Source organism: Perissodus microlepis, chromosome 3 (genome assembly GCF_051167445.1).
Source record: "Perissodus microlepis isolate ML-2025 ecotype Zambia chromosome 3, ASM5116744v1, whole genome shotgun sequence".
NCBI classification, from domain to species: Eukaryota; Metazoa; Chordata; class Actinopteri; order Cichliformes; family Cichlidae; genus Perissodus; species Perissodus microlepis.
This window is the reverse complement of record NC_140463.1, coordinates 34,442,156-34,468,714: the sequence shown is the minus strand read 5'-3', so window position 1 is coordinate 34,468,714 and position 26,559 is coordinate 34,442,156. Positions and strand designations below refer to the sequence as shown.

Sequence of the window (26,559 nt, the reverse complement as noted above, 5' to 3'; positions counted from 1 at the left end):
AAACTGTAGTGTGCACAATCAGATGCCATTGAGTCTTTGATACGAGTTTGAAACCAAATAAAAAGCACTAGATATGACTGTCTTCATGTTGTGGGGTTGGGTTTTTTTTGCAACATTTTTTAAAGGATTTTCTTTCTAAAGGAGAGGGCTTACAAGACTAATAGTGTATTTAAAGCAACCTGGATGTACACCAAGATTTTACAGGTTCTTCTTTTGCCTGTCAACCACCTCTCCACTTATTTTAATGAAATTCAGATTGGTTTTCCAACAAGCGTTGTGTTACATAGTAACTTCTGCAGGATTTTCTCTTTGTTCCTGCTCTGGGTTAGATCCTGGTTTAACTCTATCCAGCTGAACTCTGAGGTTGTTATCCTTTATGTCTTAAACAGCCTTGACTGCGCTCTTACAGGTCAGGTACTTAATTAATGCCTCATCAATCAGAGCAGGCTGGTTTTTGGAGAATGGCTGCATTAAAGCAAACCAGAAGATTTTCGAGGGTTAAAAAAGTGCTGCAACAACTTATAGTGTAAAAAAATAATGTATTTCTTGCACTATGAAAGCACATAAAGCTATTCTGGTAGATCCCAAAATGACATTTTAAACCTTTAAATGTATTTAAGATTGCGATTTTAAGAGGAGCGAACTCATAGGTTTAATATGCAGAGCATACATGCGCGTCTGTATAATGTTTTTGCATGAGACCGTGAGGACCTGCCGTCACGTGGCTACAGCTTGACTTTTCCCATTAAAGTTTTCCCACCAGTCGCAGGTGTTGACCGGTCGTCTGGTCCCTGTTTGGCCACAAATGTCTGGGATGTGTCAGGCCTTCCTCAGCTCTGCTCCCTTTGTAGTCTGCAATGGGAGGCTCGTTTTGTCTTTGTAGTCATTAAGCAGAACCTTATTTTGGCAGCCACCGTGTTAGAGGGGACAGGTGATTTATAGCGGAGGGAGCAACAGGGTGATCCCTGCCATTCGTTTCTTTTTGGGGGGGGGATGGGGGCTCATCTGGATGTTTTTATGGCGTCTAAACACACTCTACAGTCTATTAGTACCCTGTGCGCAGGACTCGGAGTCCAGGATTAGCGATCAAAAGACTGATGGCGGGGGCACTGGGGTAAAAGGCTGGAGGTAACATTAGCCCGGCCTGCCCAGGTGGCGTGGCTGGAAAGAGACTCCCATATGTGGTGTAGATGGGTCAAACGTGGGTTGTGTGTGTGTGTGGGTGGAGGCTTCCAGCATGCTGTATGTCGAGCCTGTGTGTGCATGACTTTTATGGAGCATACTGAACTCCGTCTAGTTGGATCTGAACCATAACCGATTAGATTTCAGGCTCAGAGTGGTGACCGCTGACCTTCTTACAAATGAAATGTGGTTGATTTTTCCGCAGCCACATCTCACCTTCACAGCACTTGGTGTGCCACTGCAATCTGCTTCACTTACTCTGAAAAAAACCTACTTAAAATTACCCTTTTTGCTAAAGTTCCTGTGAGCAGCTTTGAGTAAAAATGAGGAAAAAGACAGAAATTTAAAAAAATTGGGTTTTAATTTTGCCTGGGCAGTCATCCTTAGAATTAAAAAAATAAGGGAATTAAATAACATTGAACAGATTTCAGTTTTGATTCCTTAAGATGACCCTTTACTGAAAACTAAATAGACTTTGTTGGTACGCTGACCTAACAGGTCATGAATGTACTGAACTGACACGAAAAGTCATCATTATCTGAATCTAATGTTGAAAATACTGCTTTTCTTTGCTTCCTACTTTATATTATGTAAGTTTAATATAATGTGTGATGTAGGTATAGAACTATTTTAGCTTTGGCCAGTTTAAATGCTTGACATGTCTTTTACGACCTGCTGTTCGGGACATATCTAACAACAAATTTTGCAAATTTTAAATGTAGCAAAAAACACACAAGAGTTCATTTTTTAAAATTCAATAAATAGGTTTATTCTTATTGGTAATCTTACAGCAGTCTCTCACAGTGAGGTTTCTAACCATTTATATGTCTTGCTGGCCATGACACAGCTGGTGGTCTCATATGTGGGTGGCCTCATCCTCAGTGTCTGAGTCATGTGGCAGAGAGAGCTGGGCTTCAGGGAGGTTGTTGCACTGCAGGTAGCTGGAAACGACTTGGACCTGAACACACACACGCACACACGCATCAGGTCCATGGTGAAAGAAACACACGTTTCTAAGTTATCACACACCTCAGAGCTTTGAAATGTATTTCAGTTCAAAATTTTGCACAATTTCTGGAAACTGAAAACGGATGATGTCATTATGTCATACTTTTTTGGAGTTTCAGTCATTGATCGAGTCACGAGGTGTAACTGAATAGTCTGAGCAGCCATAAAAAAGAGCTGCTTGAATTCCCTACATACCAAGGAAAGGTAAAGTTTCCTTTACTACCTCCTTTAGCACAGGATGCACTGGCTGGACCATAAAGTATGGTCCAGCCAGCCTTCATAGCAAATCAGTCAAAAAACCCAAAATGTCCTAAAAATTATCAGAAAAATTAACGAAGTGGGACAGATCTTATAAATGTTAAACAGAAGTATGTTTCCATGTTCACACTATAGCTTTTTAGTAGGTTTTTATTTTTTAACAACAGTTTTTTAAACCCAAAGGTGAAATATGAACAATAATGAAGATGCTGCCTCTTCAGATCAAGCTTCTAGCTCATGGGTAGGCAACTCCAGGACTCGAGTGCCGGTGTCCTGCAGGTTTTAGATGTGTCCTTGATCCATCACAGCTGATTTAAATGGCTAAGTTACCTCCTCAGCATTTCTTGAAGTTCTCCAGAGGCCTGGTAATGAACTAATCATTTGATTCAGGTGTGTTGACCCATGGTGAGATCTAAAACCTGCAGGACACTGGCCCTCGAGGCCTGGAGTTGCCTACCCCTGTTCTAGCTTATATCAATTTTTCTTTAAGGTTTGCTGTAATTGAATTTGTATTAATTAAGTCTACTGCTCTATTGCCAGCATTAAGAATATTTGTTAATTCATTTTTACATCAGGTTAGCTGGTGTAGGCTTGAGCCCCCAACCTCTGTCTCTGAAACAGACAAATAGAGACAGACAATCATTCTCATCTATGTCTAGTGTCAGATCATTGGGTAACCCAACATGCATGTCTTTGGTGTGTGGGAGGACGTCGGAGTACCCATAGAGGGCCAACATACACACTCCACACAGAAGGACCCCAGCTGGTTGGTGGATTCAAACCTAGGATCTTCTTCCTATGAGATCAGCGTGCCAACAAGTTTGGTTGAAGTAAGGGGGAAATTTTGCAGACTGCTTTCTGGACATTGTAGTTTCAACACGGTAAAACATCTGGCATCATACTGTTTCCTGAGCTCTTCATCACAAATTTCATTGACCTAACAAATTTTCCCATTGATACCAAGGAAAAGGAGGTAGGAAGTCGAGTTTGGACGATATGATCTTATGCCTGTTTTCATGCAAATCTCAACTTGTCATTACATTTTCTCTTATCAAGTTTCCCACTCACCTGACCTGTAGTTTATACACTCCCAGCTCACAGTTGTTTAGGTTTGTGATTTCCTGATTTCTTTTCAAACCATGCCTTTTTGGTAAGTAATGCTCGCTCTTTACTCTGACATTTACTTTCACCTTTCATTTGTTTTTACTAATTATTTCACTTTGGCATTAATTAATCACTAGAAAAAATAAAATAAATAAAATACAGCACATTTGCAGACATTGTGTTAAACACGGCCAATTCCAGACATCAGTCTTTTTCTCAGGTATCCACTCACCTGTACCACCACCTCCTGAGAGATATCCACAGTGGGCCCATGGTGTCCCTGCCCAGCCACTGGGGGGCGTAGGAGACTCGGCCCAAACACAGTGGCAAGGTTTAGTAGAGACATCTTGTTAATGTGTTGCCTCTCTGAGATTCTGGAAGGAAAAAAAAAGATTGAAAACATTAAAAAGTTTTAGGCACAGACTGAAAATATCAGCTGATTTGTAAAGATAAAAAATAAAGTTTATATTTCTTACTTCCCTGTGTAAGGTGTTCTAGTTAACTGACCATTACAGCATTTTGTGCAATTTGTTTAATGAGCTAAGTGTATTTTTTTTCATATTCCTACATATTTTTAAAAGTAAGCATTTTTCAGTTTTAACTAGCAGAGAGAGCAAAATTCACTCTAATAATTATCCTGAAGGTTAAACCAATATAACCATGTCATGGGTGAAGCTGTGGTGCCTGATTCATACCGTTGGAGGTGATGCAGCAGGTAGAGGAAGGTGTGGCGGTTGGCATCAGGACAAGACTGCAGCAGGGACAACATGGAGACCAGCCGTGGGTTTTGTTCTTGGATGTCTACATGAAAATCAGCCAGGATGCAGTTAACTGAGTAGGGTCTGTGAGACTCACAGGGCATCATTTAAAGGTGCTGTTCATGTCATTAAAGCTTAGGGAAATAGGGTTATTGTTCACTTCTGCAGAAGGAATTTCAGGGTTTATATACAAACCCCTTTTCCCCTGTATGTAAAATAGAGTTTATATAAAAGATGGACGCTCCCCATTAGTTTGTATGGTGCCACAGTGAAATCTCCAAAACATTTTGACTGTTGCCATATTGTGTTTTGAAAGCAGATGTGGTGAGCGAGGGGTGGTTCTGACAATTAAAGCACGTTACACAGCACAAGCAAAGCTTGCGAAATTTTTTTTACCGCAGATGTCATTTCCTAATCATTTTTTTCTGATTTCAATTTAAAACATGCAGAAGACAAAAGAATAATGTGAAATATTAATAACAATGCTAAATAATGTGGCAGCAGAAGCTACTGATCTCAATGCTCTTTTCTTTACCTTAACAATGTCTTGAAGACGCACCAAAACGCACACCATAGATACTTCACCTTGTGTGTTATCCTCTTGTTTTATTCAATTTCAATTACATTTTATATATTAACCATTAAATCAAAACAAGCTCAAGGTAGCACTTTATATTGTAAGGTAAAGACTCTGAAATAATAGACAAAAAACCCCAACAGTCAGACAACACTATGAGCAAGCACTTGAACAGTGGGAAGGGAAAACTCCCTTTTAACAGGAAGAAACATGTAGCAGTGCCAGGCTCAGGGTGGGGTAGCCATCTACTGTGACCAGTTGGGGGGTGAGGGGAGAGAGATAGGTCAAACAGGACACTTATGGTGGGTAATAAGGACGCACTGAAGCACCTTTCCTCTGTGTTCACACAGGAACCCTCTCAAATGAGTAATCAACCACAACCACAATGTAAAACAGGCCCACCCTGAAGTGTACCCTGCTTTCTCCTCTTTTCTCGCTCTACTGAAAACCATCACATGCAAATGTGCATCATGCTGTATTCAGTAACACTTGAAACTAGCGCTGAAAAACCTATCAGTTCACTGTGGTCATAGATCAACAGTTGTTTTGCCATCGGCCTTTATGCAGCCAGATCTCTCTTGCTTGTCATTAAAAAGAAAGCACATCTAAGGCATTTCTGAACTGGCTTCAGTTTTCAGGCCGTGAAAACTCACAGGAAGCAGAATATCTATTTTGATAGATGATTGCTTTTAGCCTCTTTTTTTCATTCCTTTACAAGCAGTAAAAAGCTTCTAGGTGATGAATTTGCACTGAAGAGATACCAGTTCTAACAACAAACTATGCAAGTAGTTTAAAGGTTTAGAGCTAAACTTCAGTGAAGTATGCATACAGTATGCATATGCTTTGTCATGTACTGGGGATGTGTTGTCATACCTAGACTTCTTGTCAGACTCTGAAAAAGCTCAGTGGGTATCAGGGGTTCAGGCAGCTCTCTGAAGTAAAGTTTGAGAACACCAGACACAGCGTTCACTTCTGCGCTTCTCAGCTTCGTCACCGCTTCACGGAGATCTGATCAGAAAAGGGACAGATAATGATAATTATCTTTATTACAGGTATCTTCTTTTAGCCTTCACTTCCTTCCTCACAGGCACAAGAACATGTATGGGTATGCACTGCATTGCAGATGTAGATCATCAGGGAAAAGATTTTGAGTCAATTTTTGTTTTTCTTACGATAAACAAGACAAACAGACCATAATATACTTTTGCCTGCATATTAAGTGTTCATCCTCCAAGACTGCCGTTCATTGATTAATCTGTCTGATATTGAATGCGTGCATAAGTTTTTAACGCAATCAGGTATTTTTAGCTAAACAGACATTTTAGTCGCTAGCAACAATGACAGTGTTCACCTTTCAGTCAGTTCTTTCCTAGATAGAAGAAACATGTGGGTTTAAAGTCAGCTATCTTTGGCACAGTGCAGCACTAACAAGAGATTTATGGGCTAAATGTTTCTGAGATGTTGCACCTAAACTCAAGAGTCAAGGTCAAATGTCACCACTAGTGTTTCTCCTAGAAGAAAGTTACGATTTCAAAGAAATTAATTTGAATTATTTTGGTGATAGTTGAGTTTTTAAAAATTCTTGGTCTGCCACCAATGAGCCTTTGAGCCTTCAGTTTTGTGACAAAGCATTTTAATTATATCTCTTTAAGTTATACTGTATGTTTAGTGCTCAAACATTATTGCTAAATACAAACATACAGCACTGTGCAAAAGTCTGGAATCACTTTTCTTTTTCTTCTTCTTCTTTTTTTGTTTGTTTTATGTTGCTTCAAAGCAGTGAAATGTTATCTTTTCAAGTATTGCGCAAGTGATCTTGAGCAATAGTTCTCTAGGTTTTCTTTTTAAATGAATATTTTGAATATATGAATATATGAATATTTTTCTTTGGATATTTGCAGCTTTTTCAATCATTTTCAGTCCAGCACTTGGACCGATTTCTTTTCTTTTGTTAAGTAGGCCTAAAAAACTATTCACAGCAACAACAACAACTGTCCTTAATAAATAGGAAAAAGGTGTATCTAATACCCAGGACCTGAGAACCCTTAAGTTTATCAATCTGCTGTTCACTGAAACCTCATCCGAAAAGTGTGGCTTTAAAAAAGGAAGGGAATTCTTAAGGAAGAGAAATAAGGAGAAAAGAATGAGGTATTTCAATTTCATTTTTAAGCATCCCAAATACAGTTCAGTTAAAGTGTTCCTGGATAGAAACACACAATGAAACACCATCAGTCATGGTCTGGCTTCCCCAGAGCCCAGACCTCAATGTTGAAGTATCATCTAAATCCAGCCAACATTCATGGAAGAGCTTTGAATGTCCTTAAAGAAACCTGGAGAACTTTTCCTGAAGACTTCTTACAGAAATGACAAGCAAACTGCCTAAGAGAGCTCAGACTGTGTTGGAGTATAAAGTTGAAATATTGACTTAACCTTGTTAGAACTGCACAAATGCTGCTTTTACCTTATATACTGTACTCCCATGTATGTTTACACATGTTTCAATAACGTGCTGCAGTTTTCCTAACAAAACTTGTAAAAACTTGTTACCATGCTGATATGAGGCACTATTTGGCGGGAAGATAAACCCAGGATCAAGGAAGTTCAAAGACAAACATGCATGTTATTTCCCTTGACTGCAGTTCCTGATTCTCACTGACTTTTACTATTAACAAAAGGACTGTCCTGAATAATGTTTAGAAAAGAGGATGAGGAAGCTGAAAATGTCTGGGTCATGTTAAAGAAGACCTGAGTGAAGAGTCTGATGACTGGAGCTCACACCAATCTGCTCCTTGCATTGCAACAACTCTTTATCACTGCACTTTCCAACAAAAATATCATTTTTCTGTGTTATGTTTTTCTTACTGTTGTTGAACGCAGCCTTGAGCGTGCTGATTTCACTGGTTGTTCCTGAAATCCTGTAGATTCCCACCTCGTCCATGCCTCTCCTCTCCACTTCCTCCACGCAGCATCGCACCACATGAGGAACCAGCACTCCCTCCTGTCTGACAGAGGATTGAGAGTTTAAGCATTGTGTAAGTTATGTTGCATTTGATTGATAGGCTGTTTCATTTCATTTCAATCTCCACTCCCGCCACACTTCTGCTTCCCTTTAATCCACTTTCCCACAAATTAAACTGAAAACTAGCTCCACAAAAGGGCACACAGGGGAAATAAAACTCTGAACCGAGCTACAGCTTTCAGTTTCAAGGTGTCTAGACTGTTCGGGTAGGCCAAGAGGGAGCCAGCTGACACACTGACATGATAGGCAGGAACTTACTTTGCCACGGTTTCAATGGGGACGCCAAAGATTGGCGGCTGTTGAACTGTGGAGCTGGGTGGTCCCAGTGGGTGGGGACAGTACTTGAGAGAGAGGGTGAGCTCCACCTGGCCCAGCTGTAGGGTCTGTTTTTTCCATCGCTTATTCAGAGTTTTAGAGTCCAACTGATGAACACAGAAAAAAGTAAAATTCAACTTGACATGGGGTTTTAAAATAAAGGAAATGGTAGGATCATTAGTTAGAAAAAAATCTGTCTGGTGAAATAATTACATTGGGCATTTTTACCCCTAACCTATATATCTGGATTGGCAAAAAAAGGCACGTGCCACATTAATGATAATAATAAGCTTCATTTATGTAATACCTTTCAAAAATAGTTACACAAGATAAGACAGAAAATAAAGCAATATGTCTGTCTCTATGTAGCCTGCCTCTTGCCCTGTGGTAGCTGGGATAGGTTCCTGCGTGCTATGTGTGCCAAAGGTCAAGTTTAGACAATGTCCTATGCCCTATTGGTTAACCTAGATTATGTTACCCTCCTACTGTTGTCTCAAGGACATCCTGGCCTACTCTTACTGATAACTGCCTGACATAGAAGGGCCATCAGGTAATGTAGCTCACCTAGGCTTTCCAGGCTATAAAACTTTACTCTCTGTCTCTTAAATTCAGTGGCAATTACAGGTTTTGTTGGAGACCCAAGCAAAAATTCACAGAACATTCATTACTATGTTATAAATTATCTGACACCTAAAACAACCGTTCTATTGAAAAAAACCCCATTAATGATACAGTAATAATAAAGAGAAAACCCCAACAATCAACGGACCCGCTATAAGCAAACAGCTGGGGATACTGGGGAGGAAAAATTCCCTTTTAACAGGAAGAAAGCTGTGGCAGGCTCAGGGAGGGCCAGCCATCCGCAGTGACCATGTGGGGGTTAGGGTAAGAAGATGTCAAAATAAACAAAAACAAATGATGTGATGCTCTATTATTCATGTGTCTCTCTCACAGTTATTTAATGTTATTTAAGCATTTAGTTATCTATGATTCATTTGATTGCTCCAAAAACAAAAAAAGCTTCCTCATTTTTCTTTTTTCTCTTCCTCTTTTCTCTTCTTCTTTTTCTCACTCACAGAGGGATAACTCCTTCTCATTTCCTGCTGAGTGGCTTTCATTGCTTACAATGGGAGTGAGTGGGGCCCATTTAGGGAGGGCAGGTCTCTCCTACTGTCATTGGAAACAATGGTGCACTACTGTTGCTGTAGTTTAAAATTTGTAGCTGATGCCCAGCCACTTGCCTGCATTTCCCTTCTGCTTTCACTCCAGCTGTCATCACCCACTTTGATGTTTGTGTCTTAGGTATTTTATGCTTAAAATAATTTTATGTTTAAGATGTTTTATTTGAATAAACCTCTTGTAGGAACTGTTATCTCGTCCTCTATTTTGAGCCAGTTTGTGAAAAATGGCCACGATGCCAAATAGTAAAAGTACTTCAGCTAATCATTCAATTCAATTCATTTCAAGCCAGAGATTTATAATAACCAATGATTACATGCAAATGCATGCATTTAGAAAAGTACAAGCTAAGTTAGCCATCAACACTGACTCAAACTCCATTTTCACTAATTGGTATTAAATATCCCGGACAAGTCCTGTTACAACGTGAACCACAGTTTCTGTGGGCTCAAACCCAGAATAGACATTAATCATCTCTGCAAATTAAAGAGGAACTGCAACTGTTAAAACCCATTTTTACATTTTTTTTTTCTTCAGTGTTGCTGGGAAAGATCTTGGATTATATGTTTAATATTATATTGAAAACCAGCTTACTGGTATTAATAAAGATAAAGCTGAAGTTCTTAGGCCTCTCCGTACCTTTACTGTATTTTTTCCAAGAACAATATCATCCTGTCCATTTGACTGACTCACACATAACACCCTCAAGTTCTGTGCACCGTCCACCTGGAAAGACAGCTCCTGTTTAAAATGTAAAAAAAGATGTTAACAATGAAAAAAGACTTTAACTTCCTTAAGCTGCATATGGAGAATCTGTCTTATTCTAAATCCTTCACTTCAGCCTACTAGTCGGATTTAGTGTTGATTTTACTGCCTCTGATAATGTTTAAAGCATAGTATTGTCACACCAAAAGTGCAGACTTTTGTAATCCCCTAAGCTCAAGCCTGACATGTCGGATACTGTCTAGACATGAGGAAGAAATGAAGAATTGCTACCTTGAACTGGTTGACAAATCCCATCTACAAGATTGTAGGACTTTTCCTCAAATGCTCTGATGTCTCTTATTTTCTTTACTTTAACAAATGAACTCAATATTAAAGCCAAATGTAATGTTTCATATTTCAAAAGGCTTGAGTCTAACCTGGTCCCAGTGAGGGTTTAGGCTGAGGACTGAAGAGTGTGTCTGGGTCTGCTGATCGTAAAACTTGAAGCCATCCACTTCCACACACACATACACACCTGAGTGAGAAAGAGAGCATCATTAATGACCCAAAAACTATTTAGCGTAGACAAAAGATAGCCCAGTCTCTCATGATGCTTCAAAATTGCTAAGAAGCATACAAGCTGGCTGCTGTAGGCCAGCGGCAGAATCAATGGCCACACTCAAAGTCCCACATAACGCCTCCTCGTTCAGTCCTGAGGAAAGAGACAGAGACAAATCTCACTGGATTTATTCACGCTGAATAAAAGCGTAATGGTAATACAGGACATACACGAGGAAAGCTGTGGTAAAAGGTATTGTGGGTCTCATGTAAATATCAAAGAGAGAACCTCACACAGTGTATTGCATTTCAGACACAGATGTGATTGTGTGGTGAGAAAAAAAGTGAGTCTTAGATGTGTACCGGCGTTAGTGCTATGTAGAGGTGGCTGCTGGGTCATTCTCAATTTCACACACGAACTGGACAACGTGAGCAAGTCTGGAGGGACAGTTTCTATGTCTGGCAAACATGACACAAAGCAAATAACAATCAGCTGACAGAAGAGTAACACATTAGTCTGGACCCCAGTGAGAGAAACTTGAAGCTCAGCTCAATTAAAGCTAAAAAAAATAAAGCATATAAAAGGCAGGCTGCACCCCCCCCCCAAAAAAACCCTAAACTGCCATTCCTCATATTGACTACTTGAGGCTGACTCCAAAAGTGGGGTCAGCTCCTAACTACTCCCATTTTAAAAGAATATAGCTATGGGATTTAAGTAATGTTAATTCGTACTAAGGCACCCATAGTGCACCAAGAAAATGCTACCACTACCAGCTTGAATTGTTAATTTAGCCATGCATTCATGTTGTTCTTGCCCAATTCTGATGTGAACATCTGATTCATCAAACCAGGCAGCATTTTATTATCCAATCTTGGTGAGCATATGAGATTCAGTTTCCTTTAGCTGAAAGGAGCGGCCCCTGGTGTGGTCTTCTGCTGCTATAACGTCCAAGCATGTTGCGCATTTAGAGATGCTCTTCTGCACACTCTGGTTTTGACAAGTGGTTATTTGAGTTACTGTTGCATTCTTGTTGGATCAAAGCACTTCAGCCATTCTCCTCTGACTTCTGAAATCAACTAGGGGACTTCCACTTACTGGATATTTTCTCTTTTTCATGCCATTCTCTATAAACCCTATAGATGGTTTTGTGGGAAAATCCAAGCAGATCAGCAGTTTTTGAAATACTCAGAGCAGACCGTCTGACACAAACAACCGCACCACATTCGATGTCACATTTCTTCCTCATTCTGATGATCACTTTGAAATTCAGCAGGCGACCTTGACCAATGGCTACAAACTTAAATGCAAGTTAATGTCATGTGGTGTTCTGATGAGATATCCGATATGAGATACGAGTAAACACACATTTTAACAGCTGTACTTAATGAAGTCACCAGTGAGTGTGTAGTAACGGTAATTAGCTGTTATCTGGCTCTGCGATGTACCCATGCATAGCAACCAAGCTAGCTAGTATTATAACCAGCGTATAGTGGCCAGAAACAAGTATGCACTTTACTAGAGACACGATGAAAATATTAAATGCAGGCCTTTTTTCTCTTTTCTTTTTTTGCTCATATAAATGATGCAACACTGCCTCACATGACCTACAGAACATTTTCTAAGACCCTCAACTTCCTTAAACATAACAAGTAGGCATTTTATAAAAAGAAACCGCATGCTGTCCACGAGACATTTCACGTTCGCTTCTCTCCTAAGTCGACTCAACTCTTACACACAGCCTGCTAGCAGCACAACAGAAGATGGTATTTTAATAAGTAATTACACATGTTAATAAATTAAACGAAATAATTAATTAAGTTTAGTTCATTATTTAGCTACTAAACTAAATTAAAATATGCTCCGGGGCGAGATTGACTTCAATCACTTGAATTAAACTTTCATGACATACAGCTGGCCACAAAGACTTAACAGTGCTTGAAAAGCTACAAATAGATTTGCAGAGTAGCCGTAATTACGCTCCAGAGTGGTCAAAAGCTGTGTACTCACTAGCTGTGGTGAGTTTGTGTATGGCCTGCCTCCATTCTTCTAGTTCATAGAGAGAGGAGAAGAGGAGAGTGTGACTCTGTGATAAGACAAAAACAGGCCATTGTGTAATCTTAGTCTGTTGTTTAGGACTTAAGTGAACTACATTAGAATGTGTGTGTGCTCGTATACCTTGCCACTGGGGCTGTGCAGCTCCAGTCTGTAAGCAATCAAGTGTGTGAGCAACATCAGCTCCATTTGTTCCAGTTTCTTCTGGCTACGAGCTGCCAGGCTCCTGGATGTTTTCTTCATACAGAGAAATGCAGTGACAATTGCAATGTATGTTTTCTGAATTTAGGCTGTCATTTTCAGCACCTAAAAATACTTAAGTATCACCATTATCTCATTGTCTGGTCACTTTAAAAAGTTATTAAAATTGTTTGTTTCCTCTTTCCTGTAAAACTAAAAGTTGTTAGTCCCTTGTTCTACTGTGCAGACTGATGAGTATGTTTAGGTACTAGAAAAAACAACCCCGTTGTTAAATGTAGGTTGCAGGCTGTATTATGAAGTGCTACCAGAAATGTTTACATTTAAGTCATCTGGTTACTCTCTCACTCTCTGTGTCATAAACACACACCGGATTTTGCCGGAGCTGCTGTAGTAGCTGCTGACGCAGGACGTACATCTTTGTTCGTATGCTGTGTAAGCGCACGTTGGTTTCTGGCGGCCGTTCCTTGTCTGCAACCCAACGAAGTCTTAGACCGGCGAGAGGCAGATACCAGCAGAATCTGTACTGGTCCTGCTTCCTAGGAGAAACACAGCATGAACAGGCGTCATGAGATTTTGTGAGTCTTTCCACACCTTTAAACAGTTTTAAGAGTGTTCCCTTTTAACTGTGAAAAGGCAGATGCACACTGCATGCTGCAGGTTGACCACATTCCCCACAAGCCTTAATGCGCTCTCGTGCTAAGCTCACCCTCTATTTGCATGTTTAAATCTTGTGCACAGCAGGAGGTCGGTGTAAAGGAAGAGGTGACGCAGGCTGCGTTCACTCTCACTCACATCCACCACAAAGCCATCACGCATTAGCTGGCGTCTCTGGGAGAGTACACACACACACACAGACATGTTGTAAAATGGGTGCCTGTATACATTCAGCAGGGCATACGTCCTATATAACTTTTCTTCATATTCATTTGAAGGGATCGGGTTGGAGACTAAACTCACCATCCCACGACTTAACGTGACCTCCCGTTTACTTTGTGAACTCTCGTTGACACCAGACAGGAAGCTGCGAGACAATCTCAGAGCTTCCTGTAAGGCTGTGTAATCTCTATGCTCTGTTGGCGTCGTCTTCAGGAGATCCTACAAGATGACAGAGGTTGCCAAATCAGAAAAAAACAAAACAAGAAAGAGCTCCTGCTCCAGGAAAAAACTCGTCATTAAAAATAATGCAATCAAACACCAGAGCGATTTAAAAAACACTAAGAGGAGGATGTTAATAAAATCGTCCAGGTCTTACCTGCAGCACTAATGTGGTCTTTGTAACTCTGTCCAAGGGCTTGTAAAGAAGAGCTATAAACACAAACAGAGCTGTCAGACCCTGGCAGACATGTATGTATTTTGTAAAAAAAAAACAAAAAAAAACCTTCAAATGTGTACGTAGTCCGAGCTTTGTCTGTGCCGTTGTTAGACATCATGCTCTGAAAAAGCAGCAGAAGATGCAGTAACAATGATGCAGTGTGACTCAGCTAAATGTTACTGTGATGGTGCAGGATCTTTAGTACCTCTGCCAGAGTTCGGAAGCGAGGGTCTGAGTGGGTGCACTTCCTAACCACTTCAACAGCTTTCACGTAGTTTTCAATGAAGCCACCGTACAGACCAATCTGGCTCACCTGCAAAGGTAAAATACACTGGATGAAAAAGGTCCAAAGTCTAACCTCGGTGCACATACAGCTGTGTGACGCTTGATAAATAGCCTGAATAAATCAGCAGCAGTTCAGGCTGTTTATCGCCATCTAAAATTGCCTGGTGTGTAAAAATTTTAACCCAATGTCTAAACTTGAGAAAATGAGATTTCTGTTAATGATGTCATCCTTCCTTTTTATCAGCCATATCTTCCCGACAAACAGAGTCACTGGACAAAACCTGGGTCTTACATACAACAAACAAAAGCTCATTTCCATTCCAGTAAAATAATGACAGAAAACCTAAAACTGAAACAGCCAGATGGAATTCAGGCATCTGTCACACCGTGTCTCTCTGACTCATCACAATATGAGACTTGAAAAGTCATATTGCCTTCAGAAAATGATAAAAGTGTTTGGAAATGTATTGTAGCTGCACCACAATGTGTATCTTAATGAGCACTCAAAGCACTTTACAGTAGAAGCCACAAAGATCCTTACAGCACTTTATTCGATTCATTATGTTATTTATCCTTCTTTCATTCGCACCTATGTCATGCTCTCGAGTTTTGGTAAAGCACTTGTTGTCCTTTGGTCACTGCTGTATTTGTTGGTTTTGTTGCATTTTTTGGTTCTCCCTGCTTTTGTGTTCTCTTGCCTCTGTCACCATGTTTCGCGTTAGTCATAATGGTTGTCTTTGACTCATTGTTACTTCCTGTTTTATTTTGAAGGTTCCTTTCTGCTGTTCTTCTTTTCATTACTACCACCTTTACCTTTCATTGTAGTACCTGTGTTTGACTGTTTCCTCCAGTCACCCACCAATGTACATCTGTATATTATAGTATATAGTCAGTTTGTGTCTGCCTCTTGACTCTAATCTTTTTTGTGATATTTTGTTCTTTCCCTTTTGGTTTTTTGCTGAGTCAGCCAATAAAGACTCACTTTTTATTACGCTACAGATGGCTCTGTGTCCTGCATTGGTATCATCTCGCTGCTACGTGTTGACACCTGCATCCAGTTTAGAATAATCAAACACAATCAAGAATGTTTTTAAACTGTGAGGCAACAATCCTAACCACTGAACCACTGCTATTTTTAAAATGCACAGCAAATGCAAACAGGCATGTTTTATTGGAGATTATGTATCGGAATTTCAGGAGCAGGACCACGTCAGCGGGAATATGGTCCCTCCACCATGACGTTTGCAACAGGGAAGTCAAACTCATTTGACATTGCGGGCCACAGCTTTTAATTTCACTAACTTCATAAACACAACTAATTTTATTCTGTTTATGAAGTTACACACAAACAGGAAATAGGAACAACAGAGCTTAATGCAGTCGTTATATATATATATATATATATATATATATATATATATATATATATATATATATATATATATAAGAGATAAGATAAGATAAGATAAAACTTCCCTCGGGTGGGTTCCTCTGGGAAATTCGGTTCCAAATAAGCACAGCACCGACAGAAGTTATAGAGTTACAGAATATTATATATATATATATATATATATATATATATATATATATATATATATATATATATATATATATATATATATACACACACACACATATATAAATACAAAGACATATATAGATAAAAATATACAAAGGGGATAAATAGAATAAATAGGAATAAAATAAAAATACAAGTGGATTGCACATTTCAAGTATGGAGTCTATTGCACCGTTGACTATTAACAAAAAGTATTGCACAAAAGGTAATTGCACAGTGAGGTGAAGAGGCACTACAGCTTAGTTGTTCCCCCCTCCTTTGTCCTCCTGTTTCCCCTCCCTCTCCCCTCCAGAGAGGAGTTAAACAGTCTGATGGCGTGTGGGACAAAGGAGTTTTTAAGTCTGTTGGTTCTTGTCTTGGGGAGAAGCAACCTGTCACTGAACAGGCTCTTCTGGTTGTTTATGGCCGTATGCAGAGGATGCCCAGCATTGTCCATAATGTCCAGCAGTTTCTTTAGTGTCCTTTTCTCTGCCACTGTCACCAGAGTGTCCAGCTTCATGCCGACCACAGAGCCAGCCTTCCTGATCAGTTTTTCCAGCCTGGATGAGTCCTTCTTCAAACACACACACACACACACACACACACACACACATATATATATATATATATGTGTGTGTGTGTGTGTGTGTGTGTTTGGTTTGTATGACTGATTCAGATGCGTCCATTGCACACCAACCTCAGGTGAGATTGTTGCAGCAATGAAGCTACAAATGAATGTGGACATTACGTGCATATCTTTACCCAGCAAGCACCATTTCAGGCCAAGCAGCTGCGATTTGGCATCCCACTGATCATAAGCTCAGTGTCTGTTCCAGAAAAGCATTTCTGCAGAACATCTTGTGTCAGATTGATACTCATGCTTGACCACTTTGATGTAAGACGTTAATGTGTTTGTGCAGGAAGCTGTGCGCGTTCTCTCTATGTTGCTTATCTTCATTGACTCAACTCATAAAATATGTGGTTAAAAACTCCTCTGTGATTATAGTAAAGTCCATAAACACAGAGTCTATGCCTTAGCAAATAATTGCTCAGTGTACAATGAAGTGTTTGTCTTTTAAAACAGCTGCCTGCTGTCACTTATTTAAGGAGAGCCACTGTGTGCTCAGAAAAAAAGTGTCAGTCACACTGTGGTTAGAAATGCCGCCTCACAGGAAGAAAGTTCCTCCTTCAAACATCTGGTTAGCTGAGGCCTAATTCTCCCTGTCCATGTGCGGATTATCCCACAACTTCCTCCAACAATCTAACGGCATGCATGTTACGCTAACTGATGGTCCTGAAAAAGGAGAATGGAGAGTAACTACTGAGCCATTAGGGAACTGTCGTTTATCTCTCTGCGGATTTCCACAACTGAAACATAACATACAATGCAAACAAAAAACTCACCATTTTCTGGAACAGGTCCCCGACCACCAGCTCAAAGCCTCTGCATCTCATTTCTGTCTCATTACCAGGGCTGATCTCAGTCTGGTCATAAGCACTCAAACGGGCCTTCAGACCTGAGTAAAAAGTTTGGTGCACGTCTCTGAGCTCAGGCACCTGGTAGAAAACGGTCTGGACCTGCTGGCTGGACAGAACTGGTTGAGAGGTCCCAGCTGAAGCCCGCAGAGCCTTCATGGGCTAGACAGCAAAATTAAAAAAAAAAAAAAAAAAGTTGTGTTAAATGGCAGCCAGTGTGGGTGAGAAAGAAGAACAATGTGGTGTGCTGAAAAGAGAAATAGGCTGTGGTGAAGTGAGAAGGACATGAATGTGTGAAATGTGCAGTTCACATGTGATACATCTCGCAAAGCTTTATTCAACCATCTCATTGCCTTTGGCACATGCATGCAAACCACCACTATAACCGGAAGAGCAAAAATGTTACATTTAGTCACTCAGTGATAAGAGTACAGTGGTGAGCTCACAACGGCACAAAACACAGCAGCCATGCTAAAGGATCAACCACACAATTTCATTTACTTTCTCACATCTTTTTTCTTGTCTTTTGTTAAATGAGTCGGAAACTGTAAGAATGGGGAAATGCGTGTAGCTGTTGTTATTAATAGCACTAAAAAGAGAAGGAAAAATAGATTCAGGCACTCGTTATTGCGCCATCATTTCCTGACTTAATTTTGTTTGATAGCACTTATTGGCACTTGGTTGACCAACACACTCAGAGCAATGGGAAAGTCCAAGGAACTCAGTGAAACTGCAGATTTGCACAAGCTGGGAAGGTCTCTCTGAGACATTTCTGCACGACTGCAGATTCTAAGATCGTAAGTGCAAGTTACTTGGATGCGTCTCCTCTTTCCCAAGAAATGGAAGAAGATCCAAACAGTCAGACAAGAGGAAATTGGTTAGGATGCTCAGCAACAACCCACCAAAGCTCAAGCCTACAATAAACTGGAGACTACTGGAACCAGCCCAGTGTCATTACCGACGCGTAACATACCAATGATTTGTCACGTCCCAAGGCGTCCAATGGGAACGCGAAAGGTAACCTTCCGCGTTCCCATGGGATGCGACGAGTTGTGGATGAAATCCAATAGAATGACGGTCCCGGCGGTAACAGACGTTCCAGCTGTGTATTCCAGCCCAAACCCAAACCTTAATCTTAATCCTAACCTTATCCCTAACCTTAACCACAACCTTAATGGTGTTAGGTAGTGTCTTCCAAAGCGACATATGCAGACTGAGTCCAAACAGTTCTCATGTTTCCTCCTTTTTCCAAACGCATAACATAGGATCGTGTTGGGTGGCTAAAAGCGTAACATACCGACGATTTGTCACATAGCATAATATGCTACACTTTGGGAGTGAGAACATGTTACTGTCCACAGTGAAGTGAGTTTTCCATCAACGTGGACTGAGAGGGTGTCGACCAAGAAAGAAGACCTTGCTCCAAAACTGAATGCTTTAAGCTCAATTAAAATTTGCAGTAGTCCACATTCGCAAGCCAAATGCCTTCTGGTGAAAAGTTTTGTGGTCAGACCATTTGGCCACAATGACAAGAACAGTTTTTGGAGGAATAACGATGAATTGAAACCTGTCAAGCATGGTGGTGGTAGCATCATGCCCTGAGGCTGTTTTGCTGTCAGTGCTACTGGAATACCAGCCCAAGATTACCATGACATTCACACTTATGATGAGTGTATGTAAACTTCTGAGCACACCTGTACTTTAGTTTACAAAAGAAAACAAGCAACGAGACACCGATGAGCGTTAAAAACTGTCTGCATTCTTTCAGCAAAACGATCCCCTTGTTCAGAGCCACGTAAAGCTAAGGTAACTTCTCGCACCTTGTGCTACATGTTTACTTTATACATGGGAGTGGTTTCAATAGTTTTATAAAAAGAAAAAGGGAAGCCTAATCCACAAAGGAGAACAATCTATTTACCACTAAAGAAGGAAGCTGAATAATCAAGACTTTGTTGCATGTGATTGCCGGACATGATCCTGTGTAACATGCTAAAAAAAAAGGTAATGTTAACTAACAAAGAACAGGCTTAAATCACTATAGTAAGTGTGGTTACAGTTGAACAACAAAGCAGAAGTGAAACATTAATAGTCTAATAGCTTTTATTGTTGCAAAATAATATTCAGTCCAGTGAACAAGTGATGACAATCTGTCTATGAATAACAAGAACAGAGAGCTAAATATAAGAACTGAGTAATGCAAATTTGTGCTTGTGTCTGTGTGAGTTGATCTTACCATCAACAGGGTGTCCAGCTCTCTGAGGTAAACCTCCTCGCTCTCCAGGATGCCTTTCAGCACCGTGAGCCTCCTCTCCAGCATTTCCTCCTTGCTGCATGTTGTCTGGATCACAGGTGTGCAGAGCATGAGAATACATCACAGCGCCCCCTCAGACTCAAGGTTATTGTCAAAGAGTTTTTACAAAATTTGTGATGCCAACCTCTGAAAAAGAGGCCACAGTTATCATCAGGACTTACAGGGTGAATCGGAACGTTAGACGTTCCTGTTAAAGGAGTCCCGTTGCTAAAGCAAGCGATGAAGAGCAAATTGAGCTGCAGGCCTTTTCTCACAAATCTCAGACGGGTTGTTGGAGTTTCACAGGTTTGTACAATGTTTTTAATTTGTTTGATGTTTTTTTGTATATGATGCGAGAGCTTCCTGAGATGCAACTGCCCCTCAAACATAAGTCAGATAAACATGGGAACCACACTAAAACTCTTTAAGGTACCTTTGTTCTAGATTTTGCAACACAAAGTTAGATTTCTCCTTGTTTGTCTTTCTGGGTGCTACCTGCAGTTGTGTGTTTTTAACCAACATAAAGCTCTATGGCTCTGCTCTGCTTCACTCTGTCTACTTTCTGTTCTGTGTTGGTTGCTTTCAAATTTACTCACGTATAAAATGTGAGAACTATAGTGCTGAAAGGTTTTTATATGTACTTCCCACTAGGCCATTGATCCTTCTCCATTTTCATCATGAAAATACAAGTATTGCAAAACTGAATGCAGTCTAGAAGACAAACTCAAGAAGGTACAAAGAGTGTGCAGTGATACAAAACACTGGAGTTGTGAACTCACAGGGGTGTCAGGGAAGTCCACGCTCTCAGTGTTCAGCGGCGAGAGAAAACAGGACACTGCCTCCTCTGGGAAAACGTCCTCTTCCAAGACATCAGCTTCTTCTGCCACTGCAGCAGACACTGTTCAGTCAGAAGGAGAAAAGCTCACAATCTCTCACATCTACTTCTGTTTTTGTCTTTCTGTCTTTGAAAAAGTATTAATAGCAGAGCTTTTTTTAAATTGTTTTTTCTTCCCCCTCCCAGCAAACAAAACAAGAAAACGGCTGCAACATTCAGGTTAAATCTACTCTCACCTGGTATGTTCTGTGACTCCAGATATTGCACAGCCTCCTGGTAGACATCCATAGCCGAAAAACAAGTCCTCTCTGCGCGCTGGCTGAGTGTTGCGGTGCGCAGCATGTGAACGCACTCAGCTGGTGACACAAAACTTCCTCTTTCTTTTAACGGTGCACAAAAGGAGACTGTAGAGACCCGAGCATAACTTCCTGTGTGCGCGAAATAAGCTCATGAGAGCACGCAACTGACATTTTATACATTCTTACAGTTGCATGCTACTTCCCATCAGAGGAATATTATCAGCGTAGTGTTTATATGTTGTACTTTAAAAAAAAAAATGAATATCAGATGAAAGTAGTTGAAGGAAAGTTCCCACACTAGTTTGAGGTAAGTTGAGCCAGAGTTTAGCTTGATCTACTCTCTATATCAGACCGACGAAACACCTTTTTTAAATACATATATGTATTTTGACCTAATTTCTGTTTTCAGTGTTGAAAGGAAGGAAGGACCTTTTGGATGAAGTAGAACACGTTTTTCACAATATTTTTTCAAAGATTTCTTTGGGGTCAGTTTTTTTAGTTACGCATTTAGAAGTGTTATAAACTTGTATCACATATGCTGATAAAGTGTCAGCTCATAAAAACGCGTGTCTGCAGTGGCAAAAGTCTTTCTCTGGTTTAGACTAAGCACTTTTTTGGAAATGGTGGCTGTGGGCCAAACAACTGTGGGTTAGTTCAGTTGGTGGTATTGTTAAACCTTGAAGTTTTAGAGGTGTTATAGCAATTCACAAAGGATATTAGATTTAATGCGTCAGGGCAGCATGGTGGTGCAGTGGTTAGCACTGCTGCCTCACAAAAAGAAAGTCCACGTTCAAACTCCTAGGGGCCTCCTATGTGGAGTTTGAGTGTTCGCCATAGCTTCCTCCCACAGCACAAAGAGGTGTGAAGGTTAAGTTGCTTGGCAGTTTTAACTAGGTCTGTCTCTTTGTGTTTGCCCTGCAGTGGTCAGGCATCCTGTCCAGGATCAATCCCACCCTGGTGAGCCGTCCTACCCCACTGAACTTGATAAGTAGAAGTAAATAGATGTTAGGTCACATGATGAAAGAATAACTCCACGTTCTTTCCGCATCTTAGCTACAAGTATACTATACAGAATACTACATTTTCCTTCTTTTTTGAATAGAAAACATGTGTTTGGGAAGATTGATGTTTATGTTTGTTAGGTAACCATTTATCTAATTTCCCAAACATAAAATCGGAAGCACACACTAAAGTCTATGCACATTACAACAGCAAGACTGAAAACTGTGAGGTCTTTGCTAGGACACAGCTGATATAAAAAATAATAGTCAGCTGTTGACAGAGAGAATAAATTACTCAGAGTGCATTACTTTCAGACAAACATTAAAGTGCAAGTGTAAAGACGCACAAGCACCACATCACAACCACATCAAAAGTGCTCACCTGGGCCACAGCCGGTCTCCAGGCGCAAGTCTTGCCCCTAAAATTGAAGCAAACAGCAGGGAAGTATTTTTCTTGTTAAATTGTTTTCATCATTTAATGAGCGATCCATTCAGACAGCAGACGATGAGCAGTCTGAGATGTCTTAAGGAGCAAAAAAAGTGCAATTTCCACAGATTTCTTCTCCCATGTTTTCTGTACTTGTGGAACAATTCTCTGTTAGGTCACGTGCATTATAACCTGTCATTCTGCAACTCTGAGGATTTGGTTGAGCTTGTTCTGCATCAGCCTCCAAACAGAGAAGCAGGAACAATCACTTTTAAGCTGGTGAATGCAAAGACCCACAGCACCATAACACTGATTGAGTGGAAGGAGAAACCTTTTTTGTTTTACAGTTTTAATAAAGCACTTTGTTGATTTTCCTACTCAGTCTTTACTTTGACGCTTGTCTCACACGGTGTCTATACTGTCTTGTTTATTCTCAGTGATGTTAAAGTTTCCACTCAGAGCGTATGAGGAAGAAGGTGGAGTGCCAGGCGTAAAGTAACGCAATGAGTGTGTTAAATGTGTCCCTACATAGATCAAGTAAAGCCTGTCATTTTCAGGGGTTCAATGCCTGCATGAAGAGGCAGGCAATACATGATCTGAACTGTGTGCTGACAGATTAATAAATAAGTAAAGGTCTACTTTTTAACTCTTTGTCTAATGAGGAATCCTTGCAAAGTCTAAAAGTTAGTTTCTAGTTCAGCAGAAGCAGGACGTGAATGTTTCAGTCTTCAGATAATAGACTGCACTGTGCAGTAAATTAGTGTGGCTTTGTGCTTCAGACTCGGCTCCACAGTGACATCTAGTGGTTTGATATACTTAGCGCAACCCATTTACTCCAAGCACATGTATGGGAACGTCGTTTATTTATTTTTCTATTTATACTAGACTTGTAGTCAAGACCGCCTAAACCGTGACCAAGACAAGACCAAGACCAGGTCGAGACGAGACCTAGGCCGAGACAAAAAGTCTTTAAACTGCAGCCAGATGCTGCTTCGTTTACGGGTGTCAGGCATATTTATGTGTTTTTGCTTTCGCACAGCCCTCCTCACCGCTATCTACTGTCTCACTCACTGAGAGGACAGACGCACGCTCCACTTGACTGTCGCGTCTCTCACGTTCTCTGTTTTTCACATAATGATATTATCCTATATCCTCGCATGTGATTGGCCACAATATGGAGGGATTGGAGCATAGCTGAGCCACTGTGTGAGAGCTGAGCAGCGAAAGGAAATTAAGTGAGGGTAGAAATGACTGAAAGATTAATAGGCTCTATTTTGAGTTTTGTTCAAAAAAGAATGACTTCATATAGGAAAAAATATATATCACATTTGCAGTTTTTGTTTTATACAGTTGTCAGTCAGGCATCTAACTATGAAACAAATTACACTCCAAAAGACCCCAGGGTTCTGAAAAAATTACGGAATTAGTGAAAAACAACGTTGTTCATGAGACTAAAGTCATCTCACTTTGGTAATGTAAATATAATATGGCCAATATTATAGTTATTGTCAGATTATTATGATATATATACAGGTCCTTCTAAAAAAATTAGCATATTGTGATAAAGTGCATTATTTTCTGTAATGTACTGATAAACATTAGACTTTCATATATTTTAGATTCATTACACACAACTGAAGTAGTTCAAGCCTTTTATTGTTTTAATATTGATGATTTTGGCATACAGCTCATGAAAACCCAAAATTCCTATCTCAAAAAATTAGCATATTTCATCCGACCAATAAAAGAAAAGTGTTTTTAATACAAAAAAAGTCAACCTTCAAATAATTATGTTCAGTTATGCACTCAATACTTGGTCGGGAATCCTTTTGCAGAAATGACTGCTTCAATGCGGCGTGGCATGGAGGCAATCAGCCTGTGGCACTGCTGAGGTGTTATGGAGGCCCAGGATGCTTCGATAGCGGCCTTAAGCTCATCCAGAGTGTTGGGTCTTGCGTCTCTCAACTTTCTCTTCACAATATCCCACAGATTCTCTATGGGGTTCAGGTCAGGAGAGTTGGCAGGCCAATTGAGCACAGTAATACCATGGTCAGTAAACCATTTACCAGTGGTTTTGGCACTGTGAGCAGGTGCCAGGTCGTGCTGAAAAATGAAATCTTCACCTCCATAAAGCTTTTCAGCAGATGGAAGCATGAAGTGCTCCAAAATCTCCTGATAGCTAGCTGCATTGACCCTGCCCTTGATAAAACACGGTAGACCAACACCAGCAGCTGACATGGCACCACAGACCAACAATGACTGTGGGTACTTGACACTGGACTTCAGGCATTTTGGCATTTCCCTCTCCCCAGTCTTCCTCCAGACTCTGGCACCTTGATTTCCGAATGACATGCAAAAGTTGCTTTCATCCGAAAAAAGTACTTTGGACCACTGAGCAACAGTCCAGTGCTGCTTCTCTGTAGCCCATGTCAGGCGCTTCTGCCGCTGTTTCTGGTTCAAAAGTGGCTTGACCTGGGGAATGCGGCACCTGTAGCCCATTTCCTGCACACGTCTGTACACGGTGGCTCTGGATGTTTCTACTCCAGACTCAGTCCACTGCTTCCGCAGGTCCCCCAAGGTCTGGAATCGGTCCTTGTCCACAATCTTCCTCAGTGTCCGGTCACCTCTTCTCGTCGTGCAGCGTTTTCTGCCACACTTTTTCCTTCCCACAGACTTCCCACTGAGGTGCCTTGATACAGCACTCTGGGAACAGCCTATTTGTTCAGAAATTTCTTTCTGTGTCTTACCCTCTTGCTTGAGGGTGTCAATGATGGCCTTCTGGGCAGCAGTCAGGTCGGCAGTCTTACCCATGATTGCGGTTTTGAGTAATGAACCAGGCTGGGAGTTTTTAAAAGCCTCAGGAATCTTTTGCAGGTGTTTAGAGTTAATTCTTTGATTCAGATGATTAGGTTAATAGCTCGTTTAGAGAACCTTTTCATGATATGCTAATTTTTTGAGATAGGACTTTTGGGTTTTCATGAGCTGTATGCCAAAATCATCAATATTAAAACAATGAAAGGCTTGAACTACTTCAGTTGTGTCTAATGAATCTAAAATATATGAAAGTCTCATGTTTATCAGTACATTACAGAAAATAATGCACTTTATCACAATATGCTAATTTTTTGAGAAGGACCTGTACATATATATATATATTACAGCAGTGAGCTTGAACTCTGGGTCAAAGATTCAAGTTGCAGTTATTTATATTTCCTATCACCTAAAATCTTCACTCAAAGACAAGTACCTTTGACAGTGTATATACAGATGTATTATACATAAGAGACAAATATTGTTCGTTTAATATGTTGGCATTACATTACATTTGGCTCAATGCTTACATATATGTGTAAAAAGAAAATGTATGAGCTGTGAAAACTGTTTCTGATAGAATGAAGAGTAGACTGATATATTAAATATTCCTTTATTGGGTGAGAAAATCAGACCATGTCATAACTGACTGATGTCAGTTACTGACTGATGTCCCCCTGGTCCCAGCTCCTATATTTGTTCCACTTTTAACAGTAATACACAAAACTCTGGACTCGGACCTCTCTTTCCCACAATCAACACAATACCCGTCATAATCACAAACAGAGAGCAACAGAATTATCATAAATCCAGTAACTCCAAAAACATTAATAACCTCCGGCCCCTTCAAAAATGTCAACATCCATTGAACTCTACTGTCAAAAATCCACCAGTCTCGATCAGTATGGCACTTTTAAATTTCCGCTCTCTGTTGAACAAGTCTTTTATTATTAATGATTTAATTTTAGATAATAAACTTGACTGTTTATTTTTAACTGAAACATGGCTGGGTTCGGATGCACCAGTTGTTCTCACTGAGGCCTCCCCACCAAATTTTACTTTCTCTTTTTCTATTAGAAGTGGTAAGAGAGGTGGGACTGCATCTTTAACCAACAACACACTCACCACCAAACAAATTTTATTTGACCATTTTACCACTTTCGAATTCCATGCTATTGTTTTTAGCAGCCCTCCAGTTTTATCTGTCACAATTTATAGACCACCTAAAGACAGCGCTGCTTTTATCAAGGAATTCTCCGAATTTTTAACAAACATACACTCAAAATATAACATGATAATTTTAACCGGTGATTTTAACCTGCACATAGATAATCCTTCTGACTCTACA

The 26,559-nt window shown here is 40.3% G+C and overlaps 1 protein-coding gene across 1 annotated transcript; it reads right to left on the bottom strand.

The window, feature by feature from the left end:
• Window positions 1-1,953: 1,953 nt before the first annotated feature.
• LOC146391298 (active breakpoint cluster region-related protein) lies at window positions 1,954-21,260 on the bottom strand. The gene is made up of 22 exons (XM_084924164.1): window positions 20,910-21,260; window positions 20,618-20,736; window positions 19,782-19,886; window positions 17,477-17,710; window positions 14,435-14,542; window positions 14,296-14,350; window positions 14,170-14,222; window positions 13,875-14,012; window positions 13,624-13,745; window positions 13,285-13,453; window positions 12,840-12,953; window positions 12,672-12,747; window positions 11,027-11,122; window positions 10,743-10,817; window positions 10,543-10,640; window positions 10,040-10,141; window positions 8,165-8,328; window positions 7,750-7,889; window positions 5,761-5,895; window positions 4,248-4,353; window positions 3,785-3,926; window positions 1,954-2,140 (listed from the first exon to the last, which is right to left on the bottom strand). Exons 1-22 carry the CDS (start codon window positions 21,013-21,015, stop codon window positions 2,039-2,041), a joined length of 2,559 nt encoding a protein of 852 aa, XP_084780290.1. The 5' UTR covers window positions 21,016-21,260; the 3' UTR covers window positions 1,954-2,038.
• Between the last annotated feature and the right edge of the window lie 5,299 nt (window positions 21,261-26,559).